The following is a 22,958-nucleotide window of genomic DNA, read 5'->3' as shown; positions in this document are numbered from 1 at the left end:
GTACATTTTGTTTCAAATTGGATTTACGATATATGCTGTCAACTGCTTGATAGGTATAATTTATTGTCTTTTTTCAGTGTTTAAGTGCCACAAATAAAATCAAACTTACTTCAGTTGTGTTGGAACGGAGGTGGGAAATCTCCTAACCATATTTTAAAACCTGGACTGATAAACCCAAAACCATCTTCATGGCTGAACACCGTTAGAAGTGATGGAGAAAAAGTTAGTTTTTCTGTTATTTGGCCTTCTTTAATTAACACACAACTATCAGGTTTTTATAGAAAGTAGCTGCTCGTTCTGTTCACAGACTCCATTCATGACGCTGCTGAAACGTGTAGAAAAACGGCCAAGCAGCAGCTGACGATGAGGACCAAAGGTCAAGCTCATCCTTCAGAGCATATCGACCTTAACACCCATAGGGGGCGCCATAAATGGGACAAGAAATGAACAATCGAAATGTTTAGTTTTTACATTTTTTTTTACCAACAATATTACTACTATAATTCGAAGTATTACATAACGTCACAACAACATAACTGTAAAACAAAACATAAAATAATGGAGAGGATTTTTTTCGTGTTTCCCCCCTTCTCGGCTCGTACCACTTTACCTGTCCCCTGGGGGGGGGGAGGGGCGGGGTTTCTGATTCTGACGTGACCCCAGAAAAGATGCTAATACTTTAGCGTTATCATGTCAAAACTAATAAAACTATGTGGCGCCCAAGGAAGGAAAATAATGAAGGAACAGGAAGACCAACGGGGAAAAAACGGAGGTACAGTAACGTAAATGTGATGTAATGGATTAAACTAATAGTTTATTGCGTTGGTATTTGCCGTTGATGGAGCAGACTGTTGACTTGCTAGCTTACTTTTGGACGATAGCTACGCCACTTTAAGTACATCCGGGACATTAGGGAAGTTAACCGTTAGGTCTATTCGTGTTATTTTCACATTTTGTTCTTTTTTCATCCCTTTTATAAGTTAGAGTTGTAAACCTTTGGTTTATTGTGTTACAGTTTATACAAGTGTGTTTGTTAAAGTTCACATTAGTGTTAAACTGCACGTCATTACTGTGAATACTCCATAACTCATCTTCCCCATATCTTTCACTGCACTTTACGGCTTCTTTGCTCTCTGGTTAGAGACAGCATTAATAATGTAATGATGATAAAGTTGAAGCTCATTTCCAATAATTACTCTTATGTATAGCAAGCACCATGCATCTGTTATTTTTTCATCTTTATTCATGTACTGCTTTATTTTTTTTTATTGTTAAAATGTAACCCTCAATGGTCACACGTACTTCTCTTCCCTCTTCAGATGCACTTTTAAAATATTTTGACCCCAACCCTGCAAATCCTGGTCCACCTGCAGACCCCTTCTCCCCCTCAGCTCAGCCCAGTGATGCAGAACCAGGTGCTCCTGTCCCCTCCACCTCCTAATTAATTTGTTTTCTTGTTTACTGTTTTTATTTTGTAATAAATGGAGGCATATTTTGCCCAGGTGTGATGACAGCAGTGAAGAAATTAAAATGATTCAGCAAACAAAAAATTCAAACTGCAAATTTTTGTTTTGTTTGTGCAATCATTTTTTTCTTCACTGTTTCCTTTAAATACCTTATTTATAATTTATGTCACTTGTTTATAATACGTTTTTTATTTTGTTGGTTATTTTTTTATTTTAGATAAAATAAAATCTCAAAGACATGCATGCAGTTTCTGTGCGAGTATATGAAGATTGGTAGTCAAATTGACCGTGATGCAAGGGGGGCCAGCTAAAATCGTGCCTCAAATTGGTATGAGAGACAAAACCAGTTTCTCCCCCAACATTTTAAAGGTTAACAGCTCTTGTGTGGCTCTAGGCCTTTGTCAGATGTGGGTTCCTGTTCCTGGGGAGAAAAGATAGACGTTTCACACAAAAGCCAGCGGTGTAAGGCCCTTATAATGAAAGTCATGCTCTGTTTAGAAATTTGAAGGCCTTCTGGCAGGAAGAGAGAGACGAAAGGAGGATGCAGAAGTGGTGTGAGCTCTTAAAGATAGCCTCCTGTTATTTATATAGATCTGCGTGAGGGCATGGGCTGACTGACAGGGTGACGTGCTGTAGCTTGTAGACCACAGCTCTGTAGCACACCCTCAAATCCACCAAAGAGCTCGCCACGCCTACTGCACACAAGCACTACCGGGCCCCAGAAGTCGACCATACTTCTCTTTCCCCTCCCTTCAGCGGCTTTCTGTTCCTCTGTGTCCTTTATTTTTAGTGTGCTTGGCGAACAGAGACAGGAATGGCGGAGCTGGAGGGCCTGGAGTTTGGGAAGTCGGACTTTGTGCTGCTGGATGAGGTGACGATGGAGCAGTTTATGGAGAATCTCAAGCTGAGGTAAGAGGCCTGAGGTGCTTTTTGAGAGGAGGAAGGGAGGTAGAGGAAGCAGCTGGGTGTCAGAGATGCAAAGGGTAACGCTTCATACACACCTTATATGTGAAGGAAAGAGGCACAGACTTTAATATATACTCCAAAATGAGTGTAAAATAAGTAAGATAAAAGTGTATATTTGTATGATAAATTGTATCTGACGGCCCCAAAAGTTTCAGTTCAGTAACAGAGGGCGTAAAGATGAAACATAAAAGGGAAAAAGAGTCGAGCACGTCACTTTCCTTTCCCGCTCACCCTCAGGGTTCAGATATATACTTGTGGTTGATGATGCTGGCTGGCAAGCAAATTAAACACATGGCACCGGACCAAAAATACAGCTTACTCTCACCAAACCTGTTCAAGTTAAGGACGAAATGTAACATTTAATTTAGGATGTTTTCTACTCCTTTTTTATTTTACGCTTTGGGGATTTCACACTTGTTTCCGAGTCCAGAGATCGTTTGTTCTCGCTTCCTCTGTGTCTTTTTTCACAGTGGCATCGTGTCCTCGGGTTTAAAACTGTGAGAAATTACACAGTTTAGCCCACCAGTCATCTGAGGATGATCATCAACACAGGCAGACCATCAGCAACGTGCCCAACAATGTCAAATGAGCTCTAGATTTAGAGATCCGTTGACGTGTGCACGGCAGATGGCTGTAAATTACTATTTTTTAAGTTGTCACCGTGGCCTGGTGTCGGTCTTCCGTTGGTTGGCTCATAATGTCTGCAGCTTAGTTTCATCACCACGGCTTGATCAGACATGTCAGCAGGCAGCTGAGTTCAGCTATCTGCATTTCTGTTTTTGTTTTCTTCTACTTGTTAGTGGTCATCATCACTGCTGTTTTTCAGCTTCTCTATCAGCAACCACATGAACGATCCAGTATACGGCTGACCAGTACACTGGTTGTGTCTCTGAATTCAGGAATATGAAGATGTTTCAGCCTTGTACCAACCTTGTCGCGCTGTGATGAATTGGGGCTAAAAATGTGAACCTCCGAGGACTGCATGTCCCTGAATTCGGACCCTTCACAAAAATGTATCTCATTTTCCTCCGTTAACCCTTCGTGATACGTCAGTTTTCACCTCTTCCAGCTCCACAGACCCACATGAGGTTACACAAGGCTGTGACGCCCTGTAAACCACAAGTTTCATTTCCTGCTCTCAGTGTACACACACTTGTGTCACTTCCTGTCAAGAAGTTACGTACAACATAATGGTGCATGTTCTCTTATGGAACGTATAACTCAAGATTAATGTCATGTGGCTGAATCCCTCTTTTCTCCCTCATATAAATACATGCTATCTTACATATATAGTGATGTAGTATGTGCACTATCTATTGTTTATGTACCTGGTACATCTATATGATACCTGTACGTGTATGTGAAGTATGCCATCACTCACAGTATGTGTTTTGTTTTACTTCAGGTTTGAGAAGGGCCGTATCTACACCTACATCGGGGAAGTGGTCGTCTCCGTTAACCCGTACAGACAGATGGACATTTACGGCAAAGAGACCATTGATGCGTACCGGGGCCGGGAGCTTTATGAAAACCCTCCTCACCTGTTTGCAGTGTCTGATGCTGCCTACAAGGCCATGAAGAGACGAGCCAAAGACACCTGCATCGTCATATCAGGTCCGTTTCTTTCACCGTATTAAGCTTCACCTCCTGGGCCTTTCTTAGATTCACCTCTGTTAATCATCAGACTTGGCCTGTGTGTGGCGCCAGATGAAAAGCTACGTTGTTACCTCAGGGCTCAGCTCAGTTTCCTTGATTAGTCATAGACATCAGACAAAGGTGTAATATATGGTCACATTGTCAGTTGCTTTTTTTTTTTTAAACACAGCATTCAAACTTTGCCCCTCCTCTCTGGCTCAGTGAGAGAGAGGGAGACAGCTCAGCGGTGAAATTGTGAAAATATGCATTTAAATACAAAAACTCGCAGTAAATAACAGACCCACACACAAAGGCGGGCGCCAAGAACACCTCAACGCCGCCTTTTCAAAAATAGTGCTTATATTATGTTCTCTGTATGCCCCTGGCATTGAGAAAAGCTATTCTGCCCCTTTGAGCTTCACACACACAGAACATACAAATAATGTATTTATAAATTAAATACAATAAAACTATATACACACTTACTTCCATACAAATCCTTGTATATACAGTATACCTTGAGAGAGTCTTGTTTGGGTTCGTGGGAATTAGGGTAGTGCAAGCAGTAGTGGTATAGTCATGTGCATCGTGCCAGAAAGGAACAGAAAGAAGCTGCTCTGAAGTCGCAGATACTTCTGTTTATCTTTGCAGAGCAGGGTGACTCTGGCTGGGATGGGTACTGTCTTGTCCTATGAGCTCTTCGAAGGCACCTCTTGTCACCAATACTGTCACTGATGCTCAGCTATAAGCTACTAATGATGTTTTGTTGAGCGCTCCTGTCCTGTGTTGGGTGCAAATCATGCCAGTTTGTAATGTTTCCAGCCAGGAGGCTTTCTATTTCTCCTTGTAAACGCTAAGAATTTGGCAGGGAAAGTTTGATTTCTTATGTTTAATCAAGAAATACAGCTGTGTGAGTAAATAAACATGTTAAATAGTATGTAGCTGTATATAACGTGTGTTTTTGTGTTTCAGGTGAAAGCGGGGCAGGAAAAACAGAAGCCAGTAAATACATCATGCAGTACATCGCAGCCATCACCAACCCAAGCCAGAGGGCCGAGGTTGAGAGGTGAGTGGTGCTTTACGAATTTAGGCAGCACTGTAATACGGCAACGTAGCTCCAGAGGGGGTTTATCCTGAAATCCAATAAAAGTAAATGATTGGATGATGTGAATATAACGTTGCTATAAATCATCTCCATTTGAGTGTTTCATTCTTCATCTCCTCTGCTTCCATCCTCGCCTACCTGACGGCTGTTCCTCGCACGTTTCCATCAACGGTCGTGATAAATCAGCGTGAAGAATGTGCTGCTCAAATCCAACTGTGTGCTGGAGGCTTTTGGGAACGCCAAGACAAATCGCAACGACAACTCCAGCCGCTTCGGCAAGTACATGGACATCAACTTCAAGTTCAACGGGGAACCCACGGGAGGACACATCAACAACTACCTGCTGGAGAAGGTGAGGTTCCACCACAAAAACAAACCAGCTATGTGCTCGTTGGGGACATCGTGAACCCTCTAAAGGGGAAGTATGGAAAAGTTCTGCTCATTTAGTTTTGAAATTACGCCCTCTCTCCTGCACATGAATGTTTCATGAGGCGATGACAAAGTGGTGAGAGGGAACATCCATGAATAGATGTAACTGTGAAGCCAATGTGCTGCTGCTGCTGCAGCGTGTTAATGATGGCTCACCTGGGGGGTACTGGATGCTGCTGTATTCATCCGCGCTGTTTAAGAAACCGTCTGGCACTCAGCGCTGGTGTGAAGGATGGTGTGAATGATGCTGCCGTGATTCATTTTTCAGAGGGCAAGAATAACTACACCGTTTCTAAGCTGCCTCACTTTTCAGCGTCAGTAGGCAAAGGGCTGCTGCTGTATTCATATAACTGGTAATCAGTTTTGAGTGCTTGTTTACGTTTATACCAATGGAAAACAGCTTGAGCTGATTTTGTTGCTTTTTAATTGAATTGTCAGATTGCCGGTGATGCATCCTTGACTGCATGATGTGAATTTTAGACATTTTGGAGCTGCTTTAGTGGAGATCTAATGCATTTCTGTCTAAATCACCATCGCTGTATCTAAGGTTTTAGGGTGGATCCCTCAAACTCAAAGAGCAAAGAACGTCCTTTATGATCAAAGTTCAGCAATTTTCAGGGAAAGATCTATCTCTGATATTTGACCACATGACATGTTGTATTGCATTTAAAAGTCAGAGTGTCACTTTCAGTTTTTCTTCCCCTATCAGAGCTGTTATTGGTCTTTTGTTACCTCAGAGCGTCACACATCTGACCTCTCTAGCAAATGCTGCAAACTTACCAATGATTTAGAGCTTGTGTTACACAGGATATTATAATCTTCTCTCTAATATATTTTTTATGTTGCTATGAAAATAAACTTATGTTACAAGATTAACTTATAATTGACTTTTACCACAGATGTAAGAGAAGGTCACACAGGTAGTTTGAACCATCGGCGTCGCTAGACCCCTTTTACTGGGGCACGTGCCCCAGTATTGATCTGCCGTGCCCCAGTAAAAACTCCCGTTCGAGTTTTAACGAGCTGCTATATTTGGCAGTGGATTCATTTATATTGATAATAACGGTAAAATAGTGGATTTTCTTTTTCATCCACAATCTCAAACCAACGCAGTTTAACCCAAAATACAAGCTGAGGCGCGCACCTTGTGGTCCGGGTCCGGCGCACACATTACGTCCGTGCACGGCAGTGTGCATGTCGTAGCCGGGGCACCGCGGCGCGCACGCATAGATAAATGCAAAAAAAAATATCAGTTATGTTGTTTTTTAAACGCAAGTCCGTGTTTGACAAGCTTAAACATGGTCAAAAAACCATAGACAGGATATGGTTTACTTTAAAAATACAACAGACCCCCCCATCACGTCATGGTATGATCCACTTCTCTCTCCCACGTGACCTGCCCCGCTCGCCCCGATGCCCGCAGTAGCCGGCGTGAAGCGGCACAGTGCGTGTAGTTTCTGTCTGTCGTTCCAGTAAGTAACTCAAACAACGACGTGTACACATTTCTATTACCACTCAATAATCACCACCAGTCCTCATTCCTGCTGCTCTGAATCACAGATCACTCTGTGTTGTTTCATAGGAGTTAGATAGCTGACGGTTTACCCCATTATCTTTTCATTTTAATACAATTTCATTTATAGTACTTTATAAACCAAGTGATGGCTCAGCATTAAGATTTACAGTCACTGTGATTTTCCCCAACCCCAAACGTCTGATGTTCTTCATTCACAAATGTGGGAACGATACTCCAAAATCAACAAAAACATGTTGAGCATGTTCATTATGTATGTTGAAATAAATATGAATTAGAGATTAATATCTCTACATTTTTACCTTTCAGTTTTAGCAGCAGCAGTATGGCTGTGGCAGTAATAGTGGGCTAAGCAAGGGAAGTTTATATAGCACATTGTACATTTCATACACGCAGCGGGAATTCAAGGATGTTTTTTGTGATTTATGAAATAGGGGGCTTGTGCCCCAGTAGAGCTTTATGTCTAGCAATGCCCCTGGTTTGAACATGCTCAGTACTCATATGGCAGGATCGGTTAGTGAGTGAGACATGTTGTTCCTGTTTAGCATGAATGGGCTGATTCACTGATAACGTTCGCAGTTATCGGAGGCCGTTCCTGATACTTAAATTGATATCAGAACATCTCCAGTTTTACTCCCATTATCTGTTCTCCTGTTTAAGTCCAGGGTGGTCCAGCAGCACGACGGGGAGAGGAACTTCCACTCCTTCTACCAGGTAAACTCTAATCTGTGCTGCAAATTATACTCGGGAAAATATTGTGGATAACTGCTCCAGGAGTTCCTACTTGATTAACTTTATTGAATGTATTAAATTGGATGTGTTTCTAACAGTTGCTGCGTGGAGGCTCAGATGAGATGCTGGAGTCTTTGCATCTACAGAATGATCCTGCTGTCTATATTTATACCAAAGAGGGAGCTGAAACTACAGTGAGTTTACATAATTTCACAAGCTGAAGAAGAAACGTGCGATCTGAAGCATGAAACAAACTTCTCATTGCAAAAATAACAGCATTTAGATCGTCCCTTCTGAAGTACAGCTCATGTTCTTTTACCTGATGAAAATAATCCCAAATTCTTTTTTTTTTCTCGTTAAGACCACCAACAATGATCGCACAAGCCACAAAGCGGTGATGAGTGCCCTGGAAGTGATCGGCTTCTCAACGGAGGAGATTAACTCAGTTTATCAGATCCTGGCCTCCATTCTTCTGTTTGTAAGTTATAGCATGGATGTGCAAAAGAAATAGGAAAAGCTAAAGCATGTATTCTAGATGATGATGATAATGGGGTAGAAACCTATTCTCCTCCTTACTTATGTGTATTTTAGATCTTTTAAATCTGATTCTTTCTAACCTTTAAGCTTGTCTGGTCCGTTTCTTTTTCAGGGTAACGTGCAGTTTGAGAGCGAAGGCGAGACCGTTAACATCGTGGGACAGGAAGCCGTCGAACACATCGCCGAGCTGACGGCCACAGAGGTGGACAGCGTCAGTAAGAGCCTGCTGTACCGCACTGTGGCCACCGGGGGCGGCGAGGTCATCGAGAAGGGACACACGGAGCAGGACGCCAGCTTTGGACGAGACGCTTTTGTTAAGGTGCTGCTTACTTTCTTCGTGGGTTTATTTACAAATCAAAATAATATTACTCTGTTAAAGACACAGTCTCTGATTTCCTCGCTCTAGGCTCTATATGAGAGACTTTTCGGCTGGATTGTAAACCGCATCAACAGCATCATTGAGGTTAAAGGCTACGACCCAGTGCTTCATGGGAAAAACACGGTCATTGGTGTGCTGGATATCTACGGCTTTGAGATCTTTGACAACAACAGCTTTGAACAGTTCTGCATCAACTACTGCAACGAGAAGCTGCAGCAGCTCTTCATCGAGCTCATCCTCCAACAGGAACAAGACGAGTACCAGAGGGAGGGCATCACCTGGCAGCATGTAAGAGGCAGGCTGATGTTCACACACATAGCTGAGTGTGTGAGCAAAGGTTTCCATGACATTATTCAGGTTTTCAGTGGCCTCACACACTTGTAGATAATCCAATAAACACAATATATGAAATAAATACAAATATTATCCAACTCTACATGCCCCTCTTACTTAACAATCACACTGTTCATGCACAGATTGATTACTTCAACAACCAGATCATCGTGAACCTGGTGGAGCAGCCCCACAAAGGCATCATCTCCATTTTGGACGAGGCCTGCCTCACTGTTGGTAAAGTCACCGACACGGTCTGCCTGGAGAGCATGGACACCAAGCTGGCCCAGCACCCCCACTACACCTCCCGCAAGGTGAGAACGGAACCGAAACAACATCTGTCAGGGTTCATCTCTACTTCTCTTATGGATCTCCTTTTTTTCCCTCTGAAAACGGGGTTGTAACTTTGCTTCGTTAGCAGGAACTGTCCATATGTTGTTGACTTATCCTCCTCTGACTCTAAAAAAACAAAAGTAAGGAAATCTTATTTTCCACCCTTAGAAGATAAAAAGTGAAACGGTGGTGAAACGGCAGTATTTTTGTATTTCTTGTGTGTTTTGCTCTGATTTTCAACTTGAAACCAGCAACAGTGAAACTATGCTGCAGTGTAACTTCAACACTTGTTGTGTTGCAGTTCTGCGTTGCAGTCAGTAGAGAGCAGAGTTTTGCCTTTAGAGAGATCATGAAATGCTGTTCAAACATTCAACGCAGCCATCATTCCCCCTCTTAAAGCCGATTTAATCCGTCCGCATGAAATGTTTGTAAAATATTGGGTGTCGTATTTACACTCAACAATGTCATCTCCTCATTTCCAGCTCAGCCCCACGGACAAAACCATGGACCATCAGAAACACTTCCGTATTCGCCACTATGCTGGAGACGTCACGTGAGTCGCTCGCTCGTTTACACACTTTGTCACCCCTCCTGGTCTGATGCTGAAAAAGTGACCATGAAGGGTTCAGAAGTGTGAGGCGGATAATCCTATTAAGAGAGGTCATATTTTGACATCTGCAGCCGTGGGGGAATTCATGCAGGCTTTCCAGTGGCGTTGTGCTCCAAGCGGCAGCTTTGATGATCAGATGCTGTAAATTCACATATTGACAATTCTTGAAAACTATTCATTTATGTCTGGGCTTATAACCAGAATGATCTCACATGTCAAAATGTGTCCCCAGATCCACGTGCACCAAACACTAAATTTAAATGACAGTTTTGACCAAGCGTGTGTTGCTTTTGTGAAGTATTTGGATGGGAACTCACCAATTTCAATGGTCCACATGTGATTGTGAGCTACTGTACAATCCATTCATGTGAATACACATGAACTCGCCTGCATACATGGAGTGCATCCACTACATTTCACTGTGCAGCCAGGCATGCAGACGCAACTGTCGGCATGTAAAACACACATGGCACTGTAGAGGCAGGAGATGCTCTCAGTGTCCACTGAACACAATCAGTGGCTAAAAAAAACGTGTTTTCCAGCATTTATTTGTATAATTTTCTTTTCCTTTTTCCCTTTATTTGAAGGCCATTGACACCTTGGCGTATATTTCAAAAGGTGTCACAGAAAGTAATGTTATACGCACATGGAATAAAAGAAAAAAAAAATCGGAATCGGCATGTTTACTAAGAAAGATGTAATCTGAGATGAAAATGAAAGATACATTGCTGATTTTCTCAACAACAGCAGGAACATGTGTTCTCGTCTCTTGTTTTGTTTTTCGCTCGTTTAAACCGTCCCTCCCCTTTTAGTCTTAATCCATAAAGTAAATAAGGTTTGGTGACTTGAAAAAAAGATTTTGGACCAGATGCAAACACAAGCTGTTCAGAGCCACTCAAACATAGTATTTAATTATTTCATAAATCCTACGTAACGCTATAAAACGGTTGTGTGCACATGAAGGCTTTTTAGCATTTATCCTATTCCGAAAGTGCCATAATTTTTGTTGTAGTTAACGGCTTGGTTAATGATTCACAGACGAGATTTCCTTCTCCTTGGCTGCTCCACTCCCTCTCTGTGCTCACTGGATTTAAACGTCACAGTGGTCAGATGCGGCCCCTGGCCAGCAAGTCACCCGTCGGGGCTTTGGTTTCAGAAGATCCCCGCTGCTCACGTGTACTGCCCTCAATCTAGAGGGGGGGAAGGACATTAATATGTCAAGGGAACACGGAAGGAGGAGGAGGAGGAGGGCAGAGATGGAGCCAGCTGATGAGACAATTTTGGCTCCGTGAGATGGAGCAGCAGCAGTAATCAAGGAGGACTAGAGTCGGGTTTATTGAGGGTCTTTGACTCTGGGAAATCCAGGCTAACACGATGTCGAACACACACCGATACACAGCAATTTCATCCGTCTCTGACGCTCGAGACAGCTCTCGCAGACAATTGCTGCACTGTGGCTTTTCTCCCCGACCGACCTCTTGTCAGCAGTGTTCCTTTACTAAAGTAAAACAACCAACACAATTACTTAGATTAGCAATGTAGAAAAAGTGGTTATTACTGATGCATTAATGTTTAAGCAGCATTCTGCTTTTGTATTGGTTATACTTAAGTACACAACTTGAGCACCTTTCCTGGCAGCGTTGACAAGACGCGCTGGATGAACATGAGCGTGCGTGACGGACCTGCAGCGGTGATGACAGATGGCCGCCCCTGTCTCTGCGTGTCCCCGTCACCCTGCCTCGCGTCGGGGTCGCTCTGGCTGAGCTGTCACCCCTTGTATATTGCTTCCCGGTGGCACCGGCCTCCCATCATCCCCTGTCCCGTCCCACCACATCTGAGTCTACGCTGGCTAAATATACCCTTGTCCTCGCCACCTACTGCCTCCCCCCCTCACACACACACACACACACACACACACACACTCACCACCACTATCACAAGCTTTGACCTACTTCGCTCCCTCCTCCTCCTCCTCCTCATCCTCCTCCTCCTTCTCTTTCCTGTTTCCTCTTTCCCCCTCCTCCCTCTGTACTGCAACGCTCACCTGACTCTCTTTGACATCCACATTTTAATTCCCTGCAGTATTTCAGCCTGCACATACAGCACTTTGAGCAGCCATAAGATATATATCATATCCCTTTACTGCGCAACTTTATATTGCATGAAATCTCACATCTTTGCCCACTTGCTCTGTCAGCGTGAACTCCCTCTAACCTTGTGCATGCAGCCCTTCTCCTTGCACCAAACCCTGACATTCATACTTTGATATACTTTGGGGAGCCTTTCATCTCCTCACCTGTCCCTTCCTGTTCTTGTAAGAGCCGTGGCTCGTTATTTCGTTGTTCTGACGGCTCTCTCTTTCCCGTTCACGCGCTCTCTCGCTCTCCGGTGAGCTTTCCCGGGTTCTGGTCAGGTGGTTTCGTCGCCGTGAGCCGAGGGGACACATCTGTCGTAGGCAGCCTTGGCTTCTTTGCCTCCAGATGTGACAGCCTAGGTCACAGTCAGAGACGGGGCCATGCAGACGACATGTGACATGCCGTGGTTCTGTTTGTGTGTGTGTTTGTTAGAGAGGGAGGCAGAGGTGGACTGGCCATCTGGCTTACTGGGCTTTTTGTTTTTTGTCTTCTGTCTGACTGACCTACAAAACAGGTGGATCGGCCTGTTGTTTTTTTGTTTTTTTTATTTCTAAAATGACCCAATCACACCTCCTCCATTGGACTCATTAAACAGTTCACCTGCAAAGAGAAAGACAAAACTACAGCCCCAGTTTTTAGTGAAAGTAAGTGTTACATAGTGAAGGAGATGGGAGAGTGAGGTGTTTAATTGACACGCTCTCTTACCTTGGGTCTGGACAGCTCATGTAACTGCCTCACAGAGTGACCGTGACCTCCAAAACGTGAGCCCGGTGGTGGGGGAAATTTAACATGTTCCTAATTTGTGAATCATCTAATCCTCCAGCCTGCGGACTGTGAATCATTTGAAGCAGGGAGTGGAGTCCGTTAACTGGTAGTGATAGACGCCGGCTGTTTGAACTGTGTTACTTTCCGTTTTCTGACACAACACTTCACTCCGAGTGCTCCCTCCGTTCGATTGAGTTACTTTGTTCTAAATTAACTCACTTTCTTTCCATCGCAGATATTCTGTCGAGGGCTTTTTGGAAAAGAACAAGGACCTGCTTTTCCAAGACTTCAAGCGTCTCATGTACAACAGGTGCTTAATATCAAGATCCTCTTGACATTTCAGTAACTGGGTTAAGTGTATAATTAGGTTCTCGTACATCACTCATCTGCTAAATCACTAAATGATGTCCTTTCTTCACTCTTTGCCCCCTTTTCTTGTTCTCCTCTCTCTCTCTGTCTCTCTCTCTCTCTCTCTCTCTCTCTCTCTCTCTCTCTCTCTCTCTTGTAGTGCCAACCCGGTCCTGAAGGAGATGTGGCCAGATGGTCAGCTGAGCATCACAGAAGTCACCAAGCGACCGCTGACCGCGGCCACCCTCTTCAAGAACTCCATCGTGGCTCTGGTGGATAAACTGGCCTGCAAGGTCAGTGGTTTCAGCTGAAGGTTTACTTCCTGTTGCCCTCCCTCTAACACCTGGGGAAGCTGTGGTTTTCAGTTTTTAGTCTGATTAACGATACCTGATCCTGACAAATGTAAAGTAAAGCTGAGCGACTCTACAAAGGCAGAGAGCAGGCAGTTTCACAATTTATCGACCAATGTGCAAATCAGTCAATAATGAAGATAATTGTTGGTTGCAGCCCTACAAGGCAAAGCGCAGGGATGAGCACACACAAAAACAAACAAACGCCAAAAAAGCAAAGTAAATAAAAACAGACAACTACAGAAACAACCTTTCCATTCATCCCGGCCCCATTCCCCCGCTATCCGGGAATCACATGACTCCTATATACACACACCAGCAGCACACAGATACAAAGAGGATTAAGTACTTATGCCAATTACCTTCATCATCTGTGAAGTTTTAAAGTTTTCAGGCTAGACGTATTTACAGTTCATGGTCACACAGCCGGTTTCTCGTGGCTACTCTAGCTCCGTTTTGTCACACAGGTTCGATTTTGAGATGAGAGTTTGGAGTATTTGGCGCCAACTTAGATCTTCTTTCCAGTTAACGCTGCCGGTATCATCAGTATCAGTTTGCCTGTTCTGGTCCTCGTAAAGCCTCGATGAGTCACGGGCTATCTGAGGCTGCCAATGTGTCGGTGCCATTTCTCTTTTGGGAGGACAGTTTGTCACCATGCATGACACAACACGGAGCGAGAGGCAGAACGCTGCCGTCCAGCAGCAACACGTACACGTAGCGATGTGCTGCTTTCTGTGTCAGAGAGCTCCGGTTTTGTAGGTCGCTCGTCCTCACCCCGTCTGGCTGCATGTTGGTTTGATCGGGTGGTGAAGGGGAGGCGGTGCTGGACCGCAAATTGTGCTGCTCACCTCTCCCGGCCTCATCTCGCTGACTGAAGTCTGACATTTCCTGCTGTTATTTCGGGAGCGGCCCGCTGTCAGGCTGTTGTAGCATCTCTCCTCGGTGTTGCTGAGGTAAAATGAAAGGCAACTCCCCTGGCAACCTTCGGGTCACGTTGAAAGAGCGGATGTTATCTTCAACCACCGCGCAGTTGCACCTGTGCCCAGTCTGCCCATCTCATCTGCTCCCAAACCCCCCCCCGTTAACGGAGTTGAAACTGGGGGCACACGTGTGCATGCATCATTGATATGATGGATGACAGTGTTGGGGAGCAGAAAGTGTTCACTTTGTTCTGCAGCCTTTCGTGGACAGAGACGGGGAGGAAACGCAGACGCCTCCGTTCTGTGACATGATATTTCATCCGTTAGATATCCCTGTCAAGGTGCAGCCAGTAATGCACACTGGAGGCTTCATCATCCTCAAAGTTAAATGTGCTGTTAATAAGTCGATGTGCTGGATGTGTTACGAGGCTCAGCTGCTCAACGCAGAGTCTGTTGAGGTATTCTACAAGTCTGATTAAGGTCAGTGAACTCGGTCATGTCATGATGTATAAGCCCAGTGTAGTTTATCTACTCGCACAGTGATGAACGCAACGTATGATGAAAACACGCATAGCCAACCAGTGGTGCGACTTAGCCTCTATTTATCTCAATGTAATGAACATTAGTTTTATTTTTACCACGTGATTCTGAATAATCAGCACATATCGGGTCAACATCAGATACAGATCTCATCAGCCGCCACAGTTTTCCAATCTCTAAACTGCAGCAGCTCTTCTGTGGATGAACAATTCTTTTGTTTAGTTTGTCTCTTCCACTCCAGATTGTAGATAGCTGTTAGTCGCTGTGAATGCAGTCCACTGTGACGGGTCGGGTCAAAAAGGGTCGTGAAAGAATTAACTCCACGTCAAACTTCCAAGACGCTTAATTTGATCCTGATTTCTAGGCAAAGAGGTTTTTGTTTGAAGTTCAGTGAGGACACTGGTGTCAAGGATTTAACCATTGCTGCTGCAACAGTTTTACTACAAAAGTGCAACTTTCTTGACGTGGCAAATTATCTTTTAAATTGACAAACATCATGTGTTCATGGTACAGTTCAAACAGGATTAAAAAAAGATTTTAATTGACTACCTTACATATTTCTTCCAAAATAAGGACTTCGCCTCTCTTTGGTTTTATTGCATCCTTTCTATAATATCCTTCACTATTATTATGCTTCTATGAATTGATGCACCAGTTAGTTACAGTCATGTGATGATGTCATCTCCCTACTGGCCTCTCAGAGGATTACCTGCATCCCTTTTGTCTTTCAGGAGCCTTACTACGTGCGGTGCATTAAGCCCAACGAGATGAAATCTCCGATGCTGTTTGACGACGCCCGCTGCCAGCATCAGGTGGCCTACCTCGGCCTGATGGAGAACGTGATGGTGCGCAGAGCGGGCTTCGCCTACAGGCAGCATTACGCTCGCGTCCTGCAGCGGTGAGAGAACACGATGCTTACTTCTGCAGTTGTAAACTCCTCTCTGAGCGAGTTGAGAGAAAGTGCTGAACAAGCATAATATGCAGATAAATGCAAAGCAAAGAGCAAAAGGAACAGAAGAAAACAACACAATGTGCAGACATGATCTTTAATAATGATCTGGCGTCAGACGCGTATCATAAAAAGCTCTTGTCGTCACACATGAATGTCTGCAGGTACAAAATGACGTGCGAGTACACCTGGCCCAACCACCTGATGGAATCGGACAGGGAGGCCGTGGAGGCCATCGTCACCCAGCACGGTTTCCAGGAAGATGTGGCGTACGGACGCACCAAGCTGTTTGTCCGAACGCCGCGCTCCCTCTATACTCTGGAGCAGGAGAGAGCCGCCCTCATCCCCATCCTGGTGCTTTTCCTGCAAAAGGTCGGCCACACCAGTATTAGCATCACTATGATGTCATCATCCTGGTTTTTTTTGGTGTTCCTCCACAGCCTCGGCACGATTTGAAATCCAATCAGATCTCTGCGGCTGCTTTTAAAGTCGTCCGTGCTCTTTGATGAGGATGTAGTGATCTGAAAGTCCAGTTTATTAACACAGAGACACGATTTAATGTCACAATCTGCTCTGATCATGTGTGTCAGTCAATCACCCACAACATTATATCCTGTTTCAAACACAGCCCCCCCCCCCCCAAAGGAGAGATTGAAGCCTCGTGAATATGTGGCTCCTGGTTATGTTCGACTGGAATTCATCTGCCAGCTTGAATCCTAATTTCCTGTAACAATAATTGAGATAATTAATGAGACCCAGTGCTACAGTTACATTACAGTCTGTTACTTCACTTCCCCTCTCTATTTCCCATGACCTACTTTGATGAGTCTGCAGAGAAGTCTGGCTCTTTAACTGGAGCACAAGTGCGTCTTCAGCTCCTTCTCGCGTTTCTCCTCTTGCATTCTGGCGTCAACGCGTCCCTGTTTTTTTGTCTACAGGTGTGGCGCGGGGCTTTGGCTCGTAAGAGGTGCCGGCAAATGAGGGCCATCTACGCCATCATGGGCTGCTACAAGCGCTACAAGGTGAAGGCTCACTTCTGGGAGGTCGAGAGGAGGTTCGCTAATGTGCGGAACATGGCCGACTACGGAAAGGGCGTGGAGTGGCCGACCCCGCCTGCGGCTCTGTCCCAGTTTCACAAAAACACAGTCATGCTGCATCTCAGGTCAGAGCCCACACAATGCAACTCATACACCATACAAGCAAAAATCTATTTTACTTTGAACAAACTGTCAGCAAAGTGAACTGAATAAGGAACTTAAATGACACTTTAAAGGAAAGAAAATGTACATTTTTTATGGTAAGTCAGCAGCCTGTTAGCTTAGGATAACAACTGTAAACAGTAGGAAACTGCTAGCCTGGCTCTGTTTGTAGCTAAGCTTGAGACTCCAGGCTTGGCCAGGAAATAGTTCAACACGAAGGAAACACAGGAAAGGTGGAGATGAAGCTTCAAAACATTCATACACAGAATGATTAATGGTAAGGATAGCACTACATGGGAAAATAAGAGAGAAAAGATATGTATTTTTCTTTATATTTATGTTATACTTCACGGATCCCTGCCAGGGAATGAAGAGCTTCATATTGAACACTCCTCTCATCTGTCTCTAAAACACTAATCTGCATCAAAATAGTTTCTCCCCTGCAGATTTTTGTTCACTTTTGATGAATTCTCAGCAGCTTCAGAATAACTTCAATGCTCCTGTGGGCGTGTTGAGTTTTGGATCAGGGAGGATGTGTTTTGGCACCGCAGATAACATTTATTTTGATCTCTCGCAAGTTTTCTGTTGCACCTTTTTGATGTATTATTCCGCCCACGTGACGCGCTGTCTTGTTCCCGTCCCTCGTTGTCAGGTGGTGGGCGAGGCAGATCGTGAAGAACATCCCTCCGTCTGACACAACGGAGGTCCGGGCCAAAGTGGCGGCTCTGACTGCTCTCAGCGGAGAGAGGAAGGATTGGGGGGTCGGCAGAGCCTGGGAGAGGGACTACCTGGGCAACGTAAGAGTCGCACATGAAATATTTCCAACAACATGCATTTTCATGATCTACCACTCATCATGTTAAAGTTTTCCATTAAGTGCTTTTTTATTACATAAAACTTATTTCATTTACGCATGAAGATTCATTCTTGACCCTAGGAAGATGCATCCGTGTTAAAATATTCATACCCTTCATTACTCAAGGTTTGGTTTATGTATTTATTCAGCATGTATGATCTAGTGCTCGCTACCAAATGGTTTTTACCAGCGTCATCGTGATATGAATATGCACAATAAACCACTTCATTTTAATTAAGCTTGGTTGCCGGGAATTAAACGGGCCACAACGCTAACGGCGGTAGTATTTATTATCATGCTGCGGTGTGTCACAACTCTCAGCAATTCTCCAAATCCCTTCACATATTCAGATCGTAATCACATAGTTACATTTTAGGGGGCTTCATTTTCTGTCAAACCTGCTTATTGTTTCAGTTCTAATTTCTTTATTTCTTAGTTGAACTAACTGGGAAAACATACAACAAATAGATCTGGTGCTTTCGATTGTATCTCATGACCTTCTTCAATGAATGGAACCTAGTCATCGTCATCATGTGACCTAAGATGGAGACGGGGTTATGATCTCCTCCACATATGACAACATGTTGTTCCACACTGAAGTAATAGATGACAGCTGAGTAGGTTGTGTTTTATGAGGGAGACTGTGAGATACAATCAAAATCTCCAAGAACAAGCTTGAGTTTGGTATTTCATGTGACGAGAAGGCAAATAATTCAGATTTCGGTTCCTCGTACTTTAAGGCATGTCAATCATGACTTATGACCCAGTAGAAGTGTGTGGTGGTGTTGTCTCTATCTGACTCTGCATCTCGTCATGACAAAACGATCATCCCTTTTATGGAACTAACCGGGAGAAACCATTGGATGTTTTTCACTTGGAATTCATCACAGTAAACAAGACGTGAATGAACAGCAGTGTGCTGGATCACAGAACTCGCCTGCGGTTGTGAATGTATACGGCCCATGTGACAGCGAGCCTCAGTGCATGACCGAAGGAGGACGGTGCTTTTGAACACAGCTCTTCTTTAATGAATCCCACAGTCGGCTCATTTAACAGCTAATATGAGCTTGTTTGGTGGCCAGAGGCTTTGAAAGACGCCTTCAGGGAGCATGACCGAGTCACTCCGCCTCGTTTGTCAGACGGCCCGTGACTCGCCGCCCTCCTTCAGGGCTCCGGCTTCACGAGATTGTAGTTAATTCCACAAAGACCTGTGGAGAAGTGCGTGTAATCCGGTGTGCAGTCAGCCTGAATCGTGACTTGTGAGCAGTTGACGCTGCTTTTAGTTCAAGTTGTCTGAGTACAGGAAGGGGAAATGTTAGACCACTTTGTTTTTTGTCACGTGTCCTCCAACGAGATTCAACAAGTTTCATTATTTTGATGTCAATGTTTTGTGTTGGCTCAATTGCTCTCATATGCAACTTATTTCCTGTAACCAGTGGAAATCTCAAACCTTTATGATCTGTACCAAATCGGCCAGAGAAGGTCTCTACTGAGCATGCTCTACGTCGGCCTTCATGTAACATAAAAAGAGCCGTCTTTGTGCACAGGGGTAGCATCATGTTGTCATGCTTTAAGCGTTAAGATTTCCCCTCACCGGGACTGAAATATGTCCACATACCATATCACATGATTTGGTTTAATCAGTGTAAATGTGTTCTTTTTATTGAAAGAAAGAAACTGGTCCCGTTTAAGTACAGATGTTATTGCGACGCCTCCCCTCTATAGGAGGAAGGCTGTGATTTGAGATTAGCAGCACCCCGACTGTATTTCCCATCAGGCAGTTCAGCTCCAGCTCCAGCCGCCCCGCTGCCTTTCTGATGGCGCGTCAAACTGCAACCCGAGGCCACAAGCTTTGATCTGATGCTTATGGAATTAAAGCAATAGAAAAAAAAAACGGCTCAGTGAGGTCACCCAGAGTTTTAGGACTAACGTAGAGATGCATCCATTCTGTAGCTGGTTTGCTTCTTGTGATAACGCGGCGTCTTTCATTTTCTGCAGGTGCGAGACTCTCCTCAGACCAGCTCCGGCTTCATGCGTGCTTCCAAGGAGCTGAGGAACAAAGAGGAGTACAGTCAGGTCCTCTTCTCTGGCTTCTGTCGGAAGGTACAGTACGTGGGACAAAACACGCTGTGTCTTTTGTTGCTTCCTTTTTTTCTCACTCGCCATGTCCACCGTCCCACCCCCTCGCCTCTTCAGCATCGACTCGTCTTTCAAGATTTCAGGAAGTAATTAGTTACAAAATAATCAGAGGATTAATCATGAATTAACTCCTACAGTTTTCTTAATCTTTAAAATATCCCTTTTATTTGTAAAATCTGCCTGTTGTGACTCAATTAAGTGGAGTCAGCTGAGGCCCTGCTTATTAGTTCAACTTTTGATTAACTCTTATCATCTCCCCGTGGATAATAATGGCCATATTTCCAGGGATTGTGAAGAGGGGGGGGCTTCTGTTAAATTGTGGCTGCAGCTTTAGTCAAAGTACATTTGAAGATATGCTATAAAGTGAAATAAAACAACCGTCAACACTGAAAAACCCACCAGAGCCTTTGTCTTTTTTTGTTTTCTTTCATGTGTGTTGCTTGTTTTTGCGGCGTCATAAAGGCAAAAACAAAAGAAGAAAAAATGTTTACCCTTATCATCTTCTTCTTCTGTCACTCCTTTGCTCTCTCAGGTGAATAGATTCAACAAAAGCACAGACCGAGGCCTGCTCATCACAGACAAGTGTCTCTACAAATTAGAGCCAAAGAAACAGTACAAGGTTTTGAAGAGGCTTCCCCTCGACACTGTAAGTACTCACACACAGATCTGAAGCTCCAGGATTCATCCAAATACTACACACTTTAAACACACGCAGTACACAACCCACATGGTGACATCCTCCTATCTTTGGACAACAACTTCAAGGCCGGCATGAAACTATAGCACACTGTGGCTGTCTGGTTTCTTCAGGGTTTTTACTCTTCTACCATTGTGCATTTATAGTTTAGTTTATGAACATTAAAAAATGTTTGAGACAACTCGAGAGTTAATGAGTGAGAAGAAGCAGTGATGCAAATTGCTGATAGGTTCACGGGGGAATACTTTCTAGGGAAAAATGTAATATTTACTGTGGAGACTTCTCCTTTTTATTCACACGTTAAAACAACTCAAACATCAGATGCAGGAGAAATTAAATCAGGAATACGCAAACGAACATTTAGCTCCTGAGTTTAGTAACTTTGGTAACATACAGGCTTTCTATGAACACATTTCTATATGTACTTAATTGGAACCTCAACCCTGAAATATACATTTAAATAATGGACCTTTTAAAGAGGGCGCCGACACTCACACACCGTACAGCAACTCCTCTTCCTCACAGCTACCGGGAATGTGGGTCAGACCTCTGGTACTTCGTCCTCGCTGCCCTTTATTTCTCACTCGGTCCTCTCAATTGTGCGATTCCTCTATTCACTCCACACACACACACACACACACACACACACACACACACACACACACACACACACACACACACACACACACACACACACACACACATCGTCCATCATGTGTGGCCCGGGTCACTGCCGTCCATCAATACGTGCGAGAACACCGTCTCTCTTTGACTCAGAGGGGCTTTTGACCTGTTTTGGAGAGTCCGGATCGGGCAGACCGCTAATGTTAGTTGTTGTGTCGTGACATATGTGCTCTGCTTTCGGCTTTCTGCCGTCTGGGGCGGACCTGGCTCATTTCACAGCTCCATCTGAGAAACTGGATCAGGGATCTCTCAGGGCCGTTAGCGCTGAAGGACGGGAGGCTAAAAGTGAAGCCAGAGTTGATGACAGCTTTATTTAATCTGAGACTTCAAGGTTCCTTGAAATAGCTTTGAGAGCACGATTTTCCTCCCATGGTTTGATGTATTTCTGAATGAAATGAAATGTTGTGCAGGGACCTAAAGACAGCGATATCTTGGTTTAAGTGATTTAAGATGCAATGTGTAAGACCTGGCTACTGAGTTGCAGCGATAGCGACTAGAATGAGCATGCTAACCAGCTAGCCCCAAAGTGGCGAAAACAAGAAAACAACTTGAATTTTAGTTTCGTCCTCACATCAGAATTAACACCTAAATAACATTTTGACAGTTGGTACAGATTTGTTTTTCATATACGATGTAATTTCACTGAAGGTTTGTGTGAGTCGGCACAGCTGGATGTCCAGAAGTGGTTTTAGAGAGAGAGAGAGAGAGCTCAAAACATGCCAGGGGGTTAAAAACCATCATTATGCAGCAGTGCAGCAGCTAAAGATAGCTGATGCCATTAAGCTCTGCTGCTCAGAGTGGAGGATGGGAGTCGTATCCAGGTCAGAAACAGAGAATGGACACAAACCAGTGCAAACTCTGTCCTCATGTCGTGTCACCAGACTCTTCGGTCAACTTTGACCAGCAGCGCTGAAATGCTGAAATGTCACTGAGGTCCAAAACCGATGGAACAATGTGACAAAACAACAGGGTCATGCATATCGGTGACATTTTTGGTTTGTCCCCAATCGAATGAAACAAAGTCACGCAAAACAACTGAACTTTTTACATTACATCCTTGTAAAAAGCAGCAAATATTAACAACCGCTATTAGTGTGATTGTTTCACCTGTCCCTCGTTATCAGCCTCTCTTCCTCCTGTATTTAGTCTCGGCTCTCCCTTCTCGTTTCCTCCTGTATTTAGTCTTTGTTCTCCCTTCTCGTTTCGTACTGTGTTTGGGCCCAACTCTGTGATGTCCTCAGACTGTCACCCTTCGAGCCCTTACAGGAAAGGGATGACATGATGAATAAACGCGGAAATGTGAACTAATCGCTTCCA

The 22,958-nt window shown here is 44.2% G+C and overlaps 1 protein-coding gene across 1 annotated transcript in view; it reads left to right on the top strand.

Annotated features, from left to right (window-relative positions):
* The window catches only part of myo1g (myosin IG), a 34,514-nt gene that overhangs the window by 770 nt on the left and 10,786 nt on the right, over positions 1 to 22,958 (top strand). Inside the window, exons 2-21 of the mRNA XM_084031773.1 lie at positions 1,320 to 1,415; positions 2,257 to 2,375; positions 3,838 to 4,046; positions 5,040 to 5,133; positions 5,359 to 5,524; positions 7,796 to 7,849; positions 7,966 to 8,061; positions 8,229 to 8,345; positions 8,517 to 8,723; positions 8,811 to 9,071; positions 9,260 to 9,430; positions 9,932 to 10,002; positions 13,195 to 13,269; positions 13,468 to 13,600; positions 15,849 to 16,015; positions 16,231 to 16,438; positions 17,005 to 17,228; positions 17,918 to 18,062; positions 20,120 to 20,224; positions 20,793 to 20,906. Coding sequence (XP_083887899.1) covers positions 1,404 to 1,415; positions 2,257 to 2,375; positions 3,838 to 4,046; positions 5,040 to 5,133; positions 5,359 to 5,524; positions 7,796 to 7,849; positions 7,966 to 8,061; positions 8,229 to 8,345; positions 8,517 to 8,723; positions 8,811 to 9,071; positions 9,260 to 9,430; positions 9,932 to 10,002; positions 13,195 to 13,269; positions 13,468 to 13,600; positions 15,849 to 16,015; positions 16,231 to 16,438; positions 17,005 to 17,228; positions 17,918 to 18,062; positions 20,120 to 20,224; positions 20,793 to 20,906 — 2,748 coding nt within the window. The 5' untranslated portion in view covers positions 1,320 to 1,403. The remainder of the gene's footprint in view (positions 1 to 1,319; positions 1,416 to 2,256; positions 2,376 to 3,837; positions 4,047 to 5,039; positions 5,134 to 5,358; positions 5,525 to 7,795; positions 7,850 to 7,965; positions 8,062 to 8,228; positions 8,346 to 8,516; positions 8,724 to 8,810; positions 9,072 to 9,259; positions 9,431 to 9,931; positions 10,003 to 13,194; positions 13,270 to 13,467; positions 13,601 to 15,848; positions 16,016 to 16,230; positions 16,439 to 17,004; positions 17,229 to 17,917; positions 18,063 to 20,119; positions 20,225 to 20,792; positions 20,907 to 22,958) is intronic.

Source organism: Eutrigla gurnardus (genome assembly GCF_963514095.1).
Source record: "Eutrigla gurnardus genome assembly, chromosome: 17".
Lineage (NCBI taxonomy): Eukaryota > Metazoa > Chordata > Actinopteri > Perciformes > Triglidae > Eutrigla > Eutrigla gurnardus.
The sequence above is the reverse complement of the archived record's forward strand: the minus strand, read 5'-3'. Positions and strand labels throughout refer to the sequence as shown.